This window comes from Heptranchias perlo, chromosome 28 (assembly GCF_035084215.1).
Source record: "Heptranchias perlo isolate sHepPer1 chromosome 28, sHepPer1.hap1, whole genome shotgun sequence".
Taxonomy (NCBI): Eukaryota; Metazoa; Chordata; class Chondrichthyes; order Hexanchiformes; family Hexanchidae; genus Heptranchias; species Heptranchias perlo.
Genome location: NC_090352.1, coordinates 2937772 through 2950980, shown reverse-complemented (window position 1 = coordinate 2950980; position 13209 = coordinate 2937772). Strand labels below are relative to the sequence as shown.

The following is a 13209-nucleotide window of genomic DNA, read 5'->3' as shown; positions in this document are numbered from 1 at the left end:
GGTTATAGTGACGTGTTTCCTGGCGCTTGCAGGGTTGGGGGCGGGGGAGGGGAGGGGAGGCGGTTGAAGATGGCGGATGGCTGCGGGAGCTGGTGGGCTGAGCTCCTCCATCACCCCCTGTTGAACCAGTTGCGGAAGGGCGACAGGCGCTACGATGAGCCGGCTAAGAATCTCACCTTCTGCCTGGACGGTGACATCTTCTTCTGGGACGGGGCTGAGAGCGTGTTTTACACCACCAACCTCAAGAACCTGAACTCCGGCATCAACTCGTACCAGGTAACGGCCGCAGCGCCCGCGTCTCCCCGCTCAGGAGGGTGAAGGATCTGGGACAGGAAGAGGCCATTCCGCCTGTTCCACCGTTCGATTAGATCATGGCTGATCTGTGCCCTAACCCTATTTACCTGCATTTGTTCCATAATCCCTCAATACCTTTCCCCAACAAAAGTCTTTTTGATAGTCTTGAAAGGTCCAATTGACCTCCAGCCTCAGCAACCTTTTTGGGGGAGAGAGTTCCAGACTTCCACTACACTTTGTGTGAAGAAGTGCTTTCTGACATCACCCATGAACAGCCTAGCTCTAATTTTAAAAGACAGCACTAAAGGCTTTGTATCTGAATGTGTGTAGCATTTTTAATAAAATGGATGAATTGACAGCTCAAATAAAAATAAATATGTATGATCTGATAGCCATTACAGAGACATGGCTGCAAGCTGACAAAGGCTGGAACCTGAATATTCAAGGGTACTTGACATTTTGCAAGGACAGGAAGCTAGGAAAAGGTGGAGGGGTAGCTCTGTTAATTAAGATGTGGACATGAGTATAATAGAGAGAAATGACTGTAGTTCTAAAGACCAAGATGTAGAATCAGTTTGGGTAGAGATAAGAAATAGTAAAGGCACGAAGTCGCTTGTGGGAGTAGTTTATAGGCCCTCTAACAGTAACTACACTGTAGGGCAGGGTATACAGGAAGAATAATGGGGGCTTGTGAGAAAGGAACAGTGATAATCATGGGTGATTTTAATCTACATATAGATTGGAAGTATCTGATTGGCAAAGGTAGCCTGGAAGACGAGTTCATAGAATGCTTTCGGGACAGTTTCTTAGAGCAGCACGTTCTTGAGCCAACCAGAGAGCAGGTTATTCTAGATCTGGTAATGTGTAATGAGACAGGATTAATTAATGACCTCATTGTAAAGGAACCTCTAGGTAGCAGTGATCACAATATGATTGAATTTTGCATTCAGTTTGAGGGAGAGAAGAGTAAGTCTAAGACTAGTGTTTCAAAATTAAATAAGGGCAATTATGAGGGCATGAAGATAGTGGGCTAAAGTGAACTGGGAACTTAGGTTAAGGGATATGTCAGTAGAGATGCAGTGGCAGACATTTAATGAGATATTTCATAACACTCAGCAAAGATATATTCCAGTGTGAAAGAAAGACTCTAGGGGAAGGACGTACCATCTTTGGCTAACTAAGGAAGTTAAAGATAGTATCAAATTGAAAGAAAAAGCATACAGTTCTGTGAAGATTAGTGCCCGGTCAGAAGATTGGTCAGAATATAAAAAACAGCAAAGAATGACTAAAAGAATAATAAGGAGGGAGAGATTAGAGTATGAGAGAAAGCGAGGTAGAAATATAAAAACAGATAGTAAGATAGTACATGTATTTAAAAAAGATAAGAGTAAATAAAGTGAGTGTTGGTCCTCTAGTGAGTGAGTCTGGGGAATTAATAATGGAGAATAAGGAAATGGCAGATGAATTGAACAGATATTTTGCGTCTGTCTTCACTGTAGAGGATACAAATAACATGCCAGAAATAATTGTGACGTGAGGTGAAAGGGAGGGAGGAACTTAAAACATTTACAATCACCAGGGAAAGGGTTCTGAAAAAAGAGCTGACAAGTCCCCAGGTCCTGACAGACTTCATCCTCGGGTCTTAAAAGAAGTGGCTGCAATGATAGTAGATGCATTGGTATTAATTTTCCAAAATTCCCTAGATTCTGGAAGGGTCCCATCAGTTTGGAAAATAGTGAATGTAACTCCTCTATTCAAGAAAGGAGGGAGACAGAAAGCAGGAAACTACATGCCAGTTAGCTTAACATCTGTCATAGGGAAAATGCTAGAATCCATTATTAAGGAGGTTATAGCAGGGCACTTAGAAAATCTCAGTGCAATCAGGCAGAGTCAGCATGGCTTTGTGAAAGGGAAATCATGTTTGACTAATTTATTAGAGTTCTTTGACGAAGTAACAAGCAACATTGATAAAGGGGATCCTATGGATGTGGTGTACTTGGATTTCCTGAAGGCTTTTGACAAGGTGCCACATCAAAGGCTACTTTTTTTTTATTTGTTCATGGTATGTGGGCATCGCTGGCAAGGCCAGTATTTATTGCCCATCCCTAATTGCCCTTGAGAAGGTGGTGGTGAGCTGCCTTCTTGAACCGCTGTAGTCCTTGTGGTGAAGGTTCTCCCACAGTGCTGTTAGGAAGGGAGTTCCAGGATTTTGACCGAACGGCGATATATTTCCAAGTCGGGATGGTGTGTGACTTGGAGGGGAGCATGCAGGTGGTCTTGTTCCCATGTGCCTGCCGCCCTTGTCCTTCTAGGTGGTAAGGGTTGCGGGTTTGGGAGGTGATGTCGAAGAAGCTTTGGCGAGTTGCTGCAGTGCATCCTGTGGATGGTACACACTGCAGCCACAGTGCGCCGGTGGTGAAGGGAGTGAATGTTTAGGGTGGTGGATGGGGTGCCAATCGAGTGGGCTGCTTTGTCCTGGATGGTGTCGAGCTTCTTGAGTGTTGTTGGAGCTGCACTCATCCAGGCAAGTGGAGAGTATTCCATCACACTCCTGACTTTTGCCTTGTAGATGGTGGAAAGGCTTTGGGGAGTCAGGAGGTGAGTCACTCGCTGCAGAACACCCAGCCTCTGACCTGTTCTTGTAGCCACAGTATTTATGTGGCTGATCCATTTAAGTTTCTGGTCAATGGTGACCCCCAGGACGTTAATGGTGGGGAATTCGGTGTTGGTAATGCAGTTGAGTGTCAAGGGGAGGTGGTTAGACTCTCTCTTGTTGGAGATGGTCATTGCCTGGTACTTGCCTGGCCACTTATCACAAAATAAGAGCTCATGGTGTAGGGGGTAACATACTAGCATGGATAAAGGATTGGTTAGCTAACAGGAAACAGAGAGTAGGCATCAATGGGTCATTTTCAGGTTGGCAAGGTGTAACAAGTGGAGTGCCACAGTGACCAGTGCTTGGCCCTCAACTATTTACAATCTATATCAATGACTTGGATGAAGGGACCAAATGTATGGTTGCTAAACTTGCTGATGACACAAAGGTAGGTAGGAAAGTAAGTTGTGAAGAGGACTTAAGGAGTTTGCAACGGTTAAGTGAGTGGGCAAAAATTTGGTAGATGGAGTATAATGTGAGAAAATGTGAACTTGTCCACTTTGGCAGGAGAAATAGAAAAGCAGTATATTATTTAAATGGAGAGAGATTGCAGAACTCTGAGGTACAGAGGGATCTGGGTGTCCTAGTACATGAATCCCAAAAAGTTAGTATGCAGCTACAGCAAGTGATTAGGAAGGCAAATAGAATGTTATTTATTGCAAGGGGAATGGAATATAAAAGTAGAGATGTTTGGCTACAGTTGTAAAAGGCATTGGTGAGACCACATCTCGAATACTGTGTGCAGTATTGGTCTCCTTATTTAAGAAAGGACATAATTGCTTTGGAGGCGGTTCAGAGAAGGTTCACTCGACTGATTCCTGGGAAGGGGTTTAATCTTGAGGAAAGGTTGGACAAGTTGGGCCTGTATACATTGGAGTTTAGAAGAATGAGAGGCGATCTTATTGAAATATGTAAGATCCTGAGGGGACTAGAAGGGGTAGATGCTGAGAGGATGTTTCCCCTTGTGGGAGAGACTAGAACTAGGGACCACAGTTTAAAAATAAGGGGTCTCCCATTTAAGACCGAGATGAGGAGAATTTTTTTCTGAGGGTCGTGTGTCGCTGGAACTCCCTTCCCCAGAGAGCGGTGGAGGCAGGGTCATTGAATATTTTTAAGGCTGATATAGATAGATTCCTGATTAACAAGGGAGTGAAAGGTTATATTAGGTAGACAGGAAAGTAGGGTTGAGATCGCAATCAGATCAGCCATGATCTTATCAAATGGCAGAACAGGCTCGAAGGGCCAAATGGCCTACTGCTGCTCTTAATTCGTAGGTTATGCCCCCTCGTTCTGGATTCTCCCACCAGAGGAAATAATTTCTCTCTATCTACCCTTTCAAATCCTTTTATCATTTTAAATACCTTGATCATATCACTGCTCACCTTCTAAACTCAAGAGAATGCAACCCTTGTTTGTATTTATGTAATGTGTCCTCATACTTTAACCCTTTAAGCCCTGATATAATTCTGGTGAATCTGCACTGCAAGGCCGATATATCCTTCCTTAGGTGTGGTGCCAAAACCGAGCACAATTCTCCAGATGGGTTCTGACCGAGGCTCTGTACAACTGAAGCATAACTTCCCTTCGTAATCAAATCTCCTTGTGGTATAGGCCAACATTCCATTAGACTTTTTGATTACTTTTTGTACGTGTGCACTAACTTTTGGTGATTTGTGTACCTGGATACCCAAATCCCTTTGCTCCTTCATAGTTTCTATTCTCTTCACATTAAGAAAGTATTCTGATTTGTCTTTGATGGTTTACTTGTGGGTAATTATTGTGGGAAAATTATGGGTTAATTGTGGTAAAAGATACTAAAAGCCTCAATGGAAAGCATAGCAAAATCATTAGTAGCCAGGGCAGTGTTTTCTGGGGACCACACTTTTTTTATTTTGCTATGTCTTTCTTCGCTCCTCTCTTACATATGTGCAAATGTGGAAGAGTGGACAGTCAAAATGTGTTGACATCTGCCAAGTAATTCTGTAATGCAATATTATCGCAGGATTGTTGCCAGGGTTGAATTCTCTGTTTTGTAATTAAGTAAACTCAGGCTCTGCAATAGATATATTTAATATTTTGTTTCCTGCATCCTTCAACTTCATGGGGAGGGGAGTTTTATGGCTGATTATAATCAGTGTGCATATACTTTAAAACCAAATAATGCCACTGGTTAGGTGGTTCTTAGAACTGGGATCTGAACTCATCTGACTGGGGCAAAAGTCCCTTCTGTCTGGTGGTAAGTGTCCATGATGAATTGAATTTGGACAGTTTTAGCCTTCTTTCCAGAGGATGAGACCACAGTGCAAACTGCCCATAATTGAGGTGGCTCCTGTGGAAAATAGAAATGTCCTGATGGTACAGTAATGAGCATTGGGGTTAACTCTGTGCCATTGGAGACTTCACTTGCCAATTAAAGTGTGAATTTTAAGTCGCTGGTAAGCACATTGTTAGGATTCGACTGTGATACTAAAGTAAAGTGATGTCAACTTGGACTGGGTGCTGGCTTGGCTCAGCTTTTACTGCTGAGTCAGTCAACATCTGTGAAGGTTGTTGGTTCCAATCCTGCTCTAAGGTTTGAAATATAGTCTGGTGCTGAAAGTCCAGCTTAATGCTGATGAAGTACTAAGTAGCAGCTATTTCATCTCAAAGGAGCTAGGAAAAAGATTAAAGAATAGGACCTCAAGGGGTAGTAATCTCAGGATTACTCTCGGTGAGTATAGAAATAGGAGGATAGAGCAGATGAATGTGTGGCTGGAGGGATGGTGTAGGAGGGAGGGCTTTAGATTCCTGGGGCATGGGACCAGTTCTGGGGGAGGTGTGACCTGTACAAGCTGGATGGGTTGCACTTCAACAAAGCTGGGACAAATGTCCTCACGGGGAGATTTGCTAGTGCTGTGGGGGAGGGTTTTAACTAATTTGGCAGGGGGGTGGGCACCAGGATGCAGCATTAGAAAGGAGAAGCAAGGTGCACAAAGGAGTGGAAGAGACAGATAGCACTAGAGTAAGAAATAGTACAGTATTAAGTGGGATCAGACTAAGGGAGAATACGAGACGATTTAAGATAGACTTACAGTGCTTGTGTGTAAACGCACATGGGAACGACACCACCTGCATGTTCCCCTCCAAGTCACACACCATCCCGACTTGGAAATATATCGCTGTTCCTTCATCGCTGGGTCAAAATCCTGGAACTCCCTCCCTAACAGCACTGTGGGAGAACCTTCACCACACGGACTGCAGCGGTTCAAGAAGGCGGCTCACCACCACCTTCTCAAGGGCAATTAAGGATGGGCAAAAAATGCTGGCCTCGCCAGCAACACCCATATCCCATGAATGAATAAAAAAAAACGCACAAAGCATGGTAAATAAGGTGGTGAGCTGTAGGCGCATATAGTCACATGGGAATATGATGTTGTGGCAATAACGGAGATCTGGCTCAAAAAAGGACAGGATTGCATACTAATTATCTCAGGATACAATGTGTTCAAGAAAGACAGAGAAGGAAAGAAAGGAGAGGGGGGCGGTGGCAGTATTGATTAAGGAGAATATTGCAGTGCTGGAGAGAAAGGATGTCTTGAAGGGTCAAGGATAGAATCTATTTGGTGCCATTACACTACAGGGTGTATTCTATAGGCCACCAACTAGTGGGAAGGATATAGAGGAGTAAATTTGTAGGGAAATTAGAGGTGCAAGAATCATAGAGTAGTGATAATGGGGGACTTCAACTACCCTAATATAGACTGGGATAGTAATAGAGTAAAGGGCAAAGAAAGGGAAGAATTTCTGAAGTGTGTTCAGGAGAACTTTCTTGATCAGTTTGTTTTCGACCCAACGAGGAAGGAGGCATTGCTTGATCTGGTTCTGGGGAATGAGGTGGGTCAAGTGAAGCGGGTCAAGTGAAGCAAGTATCAGTGGGGGAACATTTAGGGAACAGTGATCATAGTATCATACGGTTTAGATTAGCTATGGAAAAGGACACAGAGCAATCTAGAGTAAAAACACTTAATTGGAGGAGGGCCAATTTCATTGGGTTGAGAACGGATCTGGCCCGGGTAAATTGGATTCACAGATTGGCAGGCAAAATTGAACAATGGGCGGCCTTTAAAGAAGAGATGGTTTGGGTACAGTCTAGATACATTCCCATGAGGGGGAAAGGTAGGACAACCAAAGCCAGAGCTCCTTGGATGACAAAAGAGATAGAGAGCAAGATGAAGCAGAAAAAAGTGTATGACAGATGTCAAGTTGTTAATACAAATGAGAACCAGGCTGAGTATAGAAAGTTCAGAGGAAAAGTAAAAAAGGAAATAAGAGGGGCAAAGAGAGAATATGAGAATAGACTGGCAGCTAACATAAAAGGGAATCCAAAAGTCTTCAATAGGCATATAAATAGTAAACGGGTAGTAAGAGGAGGAGTGGGGCTGATTAGGGACCAAAAAGGAGATATACACATGGAGGCAGAGGGCATGGCAGTACTAATATGAGCTCTTTGCATCTGTCTTTACCAGGGAAGAAGATATGGCCAAGGCCACAGTAAAAGAGGCAGTAGTTGAGATACTGAATGGGATAAAAATTGATAGAGGAGATACTAGAAAGGCTGGCTGTACTTAAAGTAGATAAGTCACCCGGTACGGATGGGATGCATCCTAGGTTGCTGAGGGAAGTAAGGGTGGAAATTGCCGAAGTACTGGCCACAATCTTCCAATTCTCCTTAGACGCAGGTAGTGCTGGAGACTGGAGAATTGTTCAGAAAAGGATGTAAAGATAAATCCAGCAACTACAGGCCAGTCAGTTTAACCTCGGTGGTTGGGAAGCTCTTAGAAACAATAATCTGGGACAAAAATAATAGTCACTTGGACAAGTGTGGATTAATGAGGGAAAGCCTGCACGGATTTGTTAAAGGCAAATCGTGTTTGACTAACTTGGTTGAGTCTTTTGATGAGGCAGCAAAGAGGGTTGATGTGTATATGGACTTCCAAAAGGCATTTGATAAAGTGCCAATAAAATTGAAACTATGGAATAAAAGGGGAAGTGGCAACATGGATACAAAATTGGCGAAGTAATAGGAAACAGAGGGGAATGATGAATGGCTGTTTTTCAGACCGGAGGAAGGTGTACAGTGGTGTTTCCCAGAGGTCGGTACCGGGACAACTGCATTTCTTGATCTATATTAATGACTTGGACATGGGTGTACAGGGCACAATTACAAAATTTGCAGATGACACAAAACTTGGAAGTGTAGGGAACAATGAGGAGGATAGTGATAGATTTGAAGAGGACATGGACTGGCTGGTGGAATATATGGACACGTGGCAGAGGAAATTTAACGCCAAGAAGTGTGAGGTGATACATTTTGGTAGGAAGAACGAGGAGAGGCAGTATAAATTAAAAGGGCACAACTCTATAAAGGGGGTGCAGGAATAGAGAGCCCTGGGGGATATATGTACACAGGTCATTTGAAGGTGACAGGACAGGCTAAGAAAGCATATGGGATCCTGGGCTTTATAAATACAGGCATAGAGTACAAAAGCAAGGAAGTTATGTTGAACCTTTTATAACATTGGTTCAGCCACAATTGGAGTATTGTGTCCAATTCTGGGCATCGCACTTTAGGAAGGATGTGAAAGCCTCAGAGAGGGTGCAGAAAAGATTTACTAGAACAGATTCAGGGATGAGGGACTTCAGTTACATGGATAGACTGGAGAAGCTGGGGTTGTTCTCCTTGGAGCAGAGAAGGTTGAGAGGAGATTTGATAGAAGTGTTCAAAATCATGAAGGGTCTAGACACAGTAAATAAAGAAAAATTGCTCCCACTGGTGGAAGGATCGCGAACCAGAGGACACAGATGTAAGGTGAACCAAAGGTGATACGAGGAAAAAAAGCTTTTACGCAGTGAGTGTTATGATCTGGAATGAACTGCCTGAAAGGGTGGTGGAAGCTGGGTCAGTTGTGGCTTTTGAAAAGGAATTAGATAGTTACCTGAAGGAGAAAAATTTGCAGGGCTACGGGGAAAGAACAGGGGAGTGAGACTAGCTGGATTGCTCTTGCAGAGAGCCGGCGCAGGCTCGATGGGCCATATGGCCTCCTTCTGTGCCGTAACCATTCTATGATTCTAAATAATTCATTGTTTATGCAGTCCTTTAAGATGTTTCTGAGAGGCGTACAATGCCACATAAATGCACTGGCTTCACATTATAAAAGTTTTAATTCATTGTTGGTTTTATTCACCTGCAGACATTACTATGTATAAATCCACCCTTGTTTGAAGTTAATGAAGTTCTGCTCAGTCCAACGCAGCATCACGTGTTACTGATTGGAACTAAAGGAATGATGGTGTTGGAGCTGCCACAGCGATGGGGCAAGAGGTCCGAATTTGAGGGTGGGAAAGCCACGATCAATTGTCTGTGAGTCTTTGTATAATTCCTTCGACATTCTGTTTTTGCTCCTTTTTGCAGAGGTGAAACCACTCCAAATAAAGTCATGGTTATTCTATGTTCATGATAGTCCAGCACTTGATGGAAAACAATTTAATGCCGAATTTTATACTCTGCTGAAGTATGCAGACAGTGCCATGAGGACTAGAGAGAATATCAAAAGCACAACTTGTGAACTAATGTTAGCTTTATATATTTATCAATTTGTTTCTGCAGTTCACTCATAAAGATCACATGTCACCCAATAAAATTTGCTGGGACAGCATTTTCCTTTGGTTTCTAAGTGCATTGCAAAAATTACATGCAATTGGAATTACCCTCAAAATAGCAACAATGTAATGAACCTTGTCAGAGAAAGCCCTCTTTGATCTATGGATTCCATCCAAACTCAATTAGTTATTCTCTCTCTCTCTCTCTCATTCCCTTTATCCCAGTTCTTATTTGTATAATTTATTCAGAAATACAAGAAATGGCAAACATTCTGGACTGTCGTGAGTGGTGTAAGTTTTACATATCCTATTTGCATATCTTGGCCTGTACATATAAACTTATTTTAACTGGATATGTCACACTACTGTAATTTACATAGTAAAAGAAAAAATCACTTGTGTGGTTAATTGCAAATTCCGAAATCATTTTACCAGATGTGAGTGGAATCTGTTTTCTTTTCCAGAAAATTAGGATTCTGCTGTAAAGTACACAAGTGGACTGTCATAAAACAAATAACTAAATCAGTCTTTGGATCTCTCTGTTGTATTCTGTTTAGACTGTACGTTTTAAAATTGAATTTTAAGTCTAGTTTACTAAAATAGTTGCAATGATTAGAACCTGGTGATGCTACCGCCATCAAATAAACTTGATGAAATGTCCAAATACAGTGTCAATCCGGACTAGTTCAACAAGCTAAGATATTTCAAAGATGTAACTCTGAAAATGGTATCATTTCCTGCTCAAGCTTCAGATTGTGGCTTTATCTGAACAATGTCCACGTATTGACTGCTTGAAATGCTTTCCGATCTGTCCATGTTTATATTTGTGGGTTCAGTTCATTGTGCTGAGTGAGAAACAACAGTGCTCATTAAAACTGTCAAGATATTTATATTCTGTTTAATCATAGTTTGTTACAAAGGACAAAATATTGTGAACGTTAAGCTGATTCTTTTTGCATTTGCAGAACAGTCCCTATAGCAGAAAGATTCTTTACTAGTTCGACATCGCTGACGCTGAGAGATGCTGCTTGGTACCCCAGTGAAACTGAGGAGCCACATGTTGCCGTATTGACTTCTGATAATTCTATGAGGTAATGTACTGTATCTGTATGATCACTGGATGAACTGCTTGATATAAAAGTTGCATTGATTCATACTGGTACTCTGTAGCTAGGCTACTCCTCCATTAAGTCACTCAGCCATCGGTCTAGACTTCAGAGCTTCAGATTCAGAAAGTCTAAACTAATATAACATAAAGCCTTTAACAACCATCGAAGGAAAACTTTCATTCCATCTTTTAGGAATGAAACATTTCTGTTATTTAGCAGCTTTCCACTTTTTCCCCCTTCCTCATAGACAGTTTGGAATTTCATTAGAACCCTTGCAAATCCAGGTCAGACTGATGAGATGAAAACCTGTGGCTATAAGAATCCTGTGTTTCTATTCATTTAAGAACATAAGAAATAGGAGCAGGAGTAGGGCATACGGCCCCTCGAGCCTGCTCCACCATTCAGTAAGATCATGGCTGATTTTCAACCTCAACTGTACTTTCCTGCCCGATCCCCTTATCCCTGGATTCCCCTAGAGTCCAAAAATCTATCTATCTCAGCCTTAAATATACTCAACGACTCGGCATCCGTAGCCCTCTGGGGTAGAGAATTCCAAAGATTCACAACCCTCTGAGCAAAGAAATTCCTCCTCATCTCAGTCTTAAATGGCCGACCCCTTATCCTGAGACCATGCCCTGTAGTTCTAAACTCTCCAGCCAGGGGAAACAACCTCTCAGCGTCTACCCTGTCAAGCTCCCTCAGAATCTCATGTTTCAATGAGATCACCTTTCATTCTTCTAAACTCCAGAGAGTATAGGCCCATTTTACTCAATCTCTCCTCGTAGGACAACCCTCTCATCCCAGGAATCAATCTAGTGAACCTTTGTTGCTCTGCCTCCAAGTATATCCTTCCTTAGATAAGGAGACTAAAACTGTACACAGTACTCCACGTGTGGTCTCACCAAAGCCCTGTTCACCTGACGAAGGAGAAAGCCTCCGAAAGCTTGTGATTTTCAAATAAAGCTGTTGGACTATGACCTGGTGTTATAAGATTCCTTACATCTGTACAATTGTAGTAAGACTTCCTTACTCTTGTACTCCAACCCCCTTGCAATAAAGGCCATCATACTATTTGCCTTCCTAATTGCTTGCTGTACCTGCATGCTAACTTTCTATGTTCCTTGTACGAGGACACCCAAATCTCTTTGAACACCAAATTTAACAATTTCTCATCATTTAAAAAATATTCTGTTTTTCTATTCTTCCTACTAAAGTGAATAACCTCATATTATACTCCATCTGCCACCACCTTGTCCACTCATTTAACATGTCTATATCCCTTTGTAGACTCTTAGTGTCCTACTCACAGCTTACTTTCCCATCTAGCTTTGTGTCATCAGCAAACTTGGATCCATTACATTCGGTCTCTTCATCCAAGTCATTAATATAGGTTGTAAATAGCTGAGGCCCAAGCACCGATGCTTGCAGCACCCCACTAGTTACGGTCTGCCAACCTGAAAATGACCTGTTTATCCCTACTCTCTGTTTTCTGTCCGTTAACTAATCCTCTATCCATGCTAATATATTACCCCCAACCCCATGAGCCCTTATTTTGCATAACAACCTTTTATGTGGCACCTTATTGACTGCTTTTTGAAAATCCGAATATACGACATCCACTGGTTCCCCTTTATCTACTCTGCTAGTTACATCCACAAAAAACTAATAAATTTGTTAAGCACGATTTCCTTTTCATAAAACCATGTTGACTCTGCCTATTCATATTATGATTTTCTAAGTGCCCTGTTACCACTTCCTTAATAATGGATTCAAACATTTTCCCGGTGACTGATGTCAGGCTAACTGGTCTATAGTTCCCTGTTTTTTTTCTCTCCCTCCTTTCTTGAATAACAGGGTTAAATTTGCTACCTTCCAAACCCCTGGGACCGTTCTAGAATCTAGGGAATTTTGGGCGATCATAACCAATGCATCCACTATCTCTGCAATCACCTCTTTTAGAACCCTAGGTTGTAGGCCATCAGGTCTGGGGGATTTATCAGCTTTTAGTCTCATTAGCTTCTCCAGTACTTTTTCTCTAGTGATAGTAATTACTTTAAATTACTCACTCTCATTAGCCCCTTGATTCCCCACTATTTCTGGTATGCTTTTTGTGTCTTCTACTATGAAGACAGATACAAAATATTTGTTTAACGTCTCTGCCATTTCCTTATTCCTCATTATAGTTTCTCCTGTCTCAGCCTCTAAGGGACCAACGTTTACTTTTGCTACTCTTTTTACATACTTGTAGGAGCTCTTACAATCTGTTTTTGTATTTCTTGCTAGTTTGCTTTCATATTCTATTTTCTCCCTTTATCAGTTTTTTGGTCGTCCTTTGCTGGTTTCTAAAACTCTCCCAATCTTCAGGCTTACTATTCTTCTTGGCAACATTATAGGCCTCTTTTCTTTTAATCTAATACTATCCTTAACTTCTTTAGTTAGCCATGGGTGAATCACTTTTTCCGTGGAGTTTTTACTTCTCAATGGAATGTATATTTGTTGAGCATGTTGAAA

General features: G+C 42.0%; 1 protein-coding gene across 1 annotated transcript in view; it reads left to right on the top strand.

The window, feature by feature from the left end:
• Positions 1 to 54: 54 nt before the first annotated feature.
• Positions 55 to 13209, top strand: part of nup88 (nucleoporin 88) — a 46491-nt gene continuing 33336 nt past the window's right edge. Inside the window, exons 1-3 of the mRNA XM_068007919.1 lie at positions 55 to 276; positions 9181 to 9350; positions 10555 to 10680. Coding sequence (XP_067864020.1) covers positions 70 to 276; positions 9181 to 9350; positions 10555 to 10680 — 503 coding nt within the window. The 5' untranslated portion in view covers positions 55 to 69. The remainder of the gene's footprint in view (positions 277 to 9180; positions 9351 to 10554; positions 10681 to 13209) is intronic.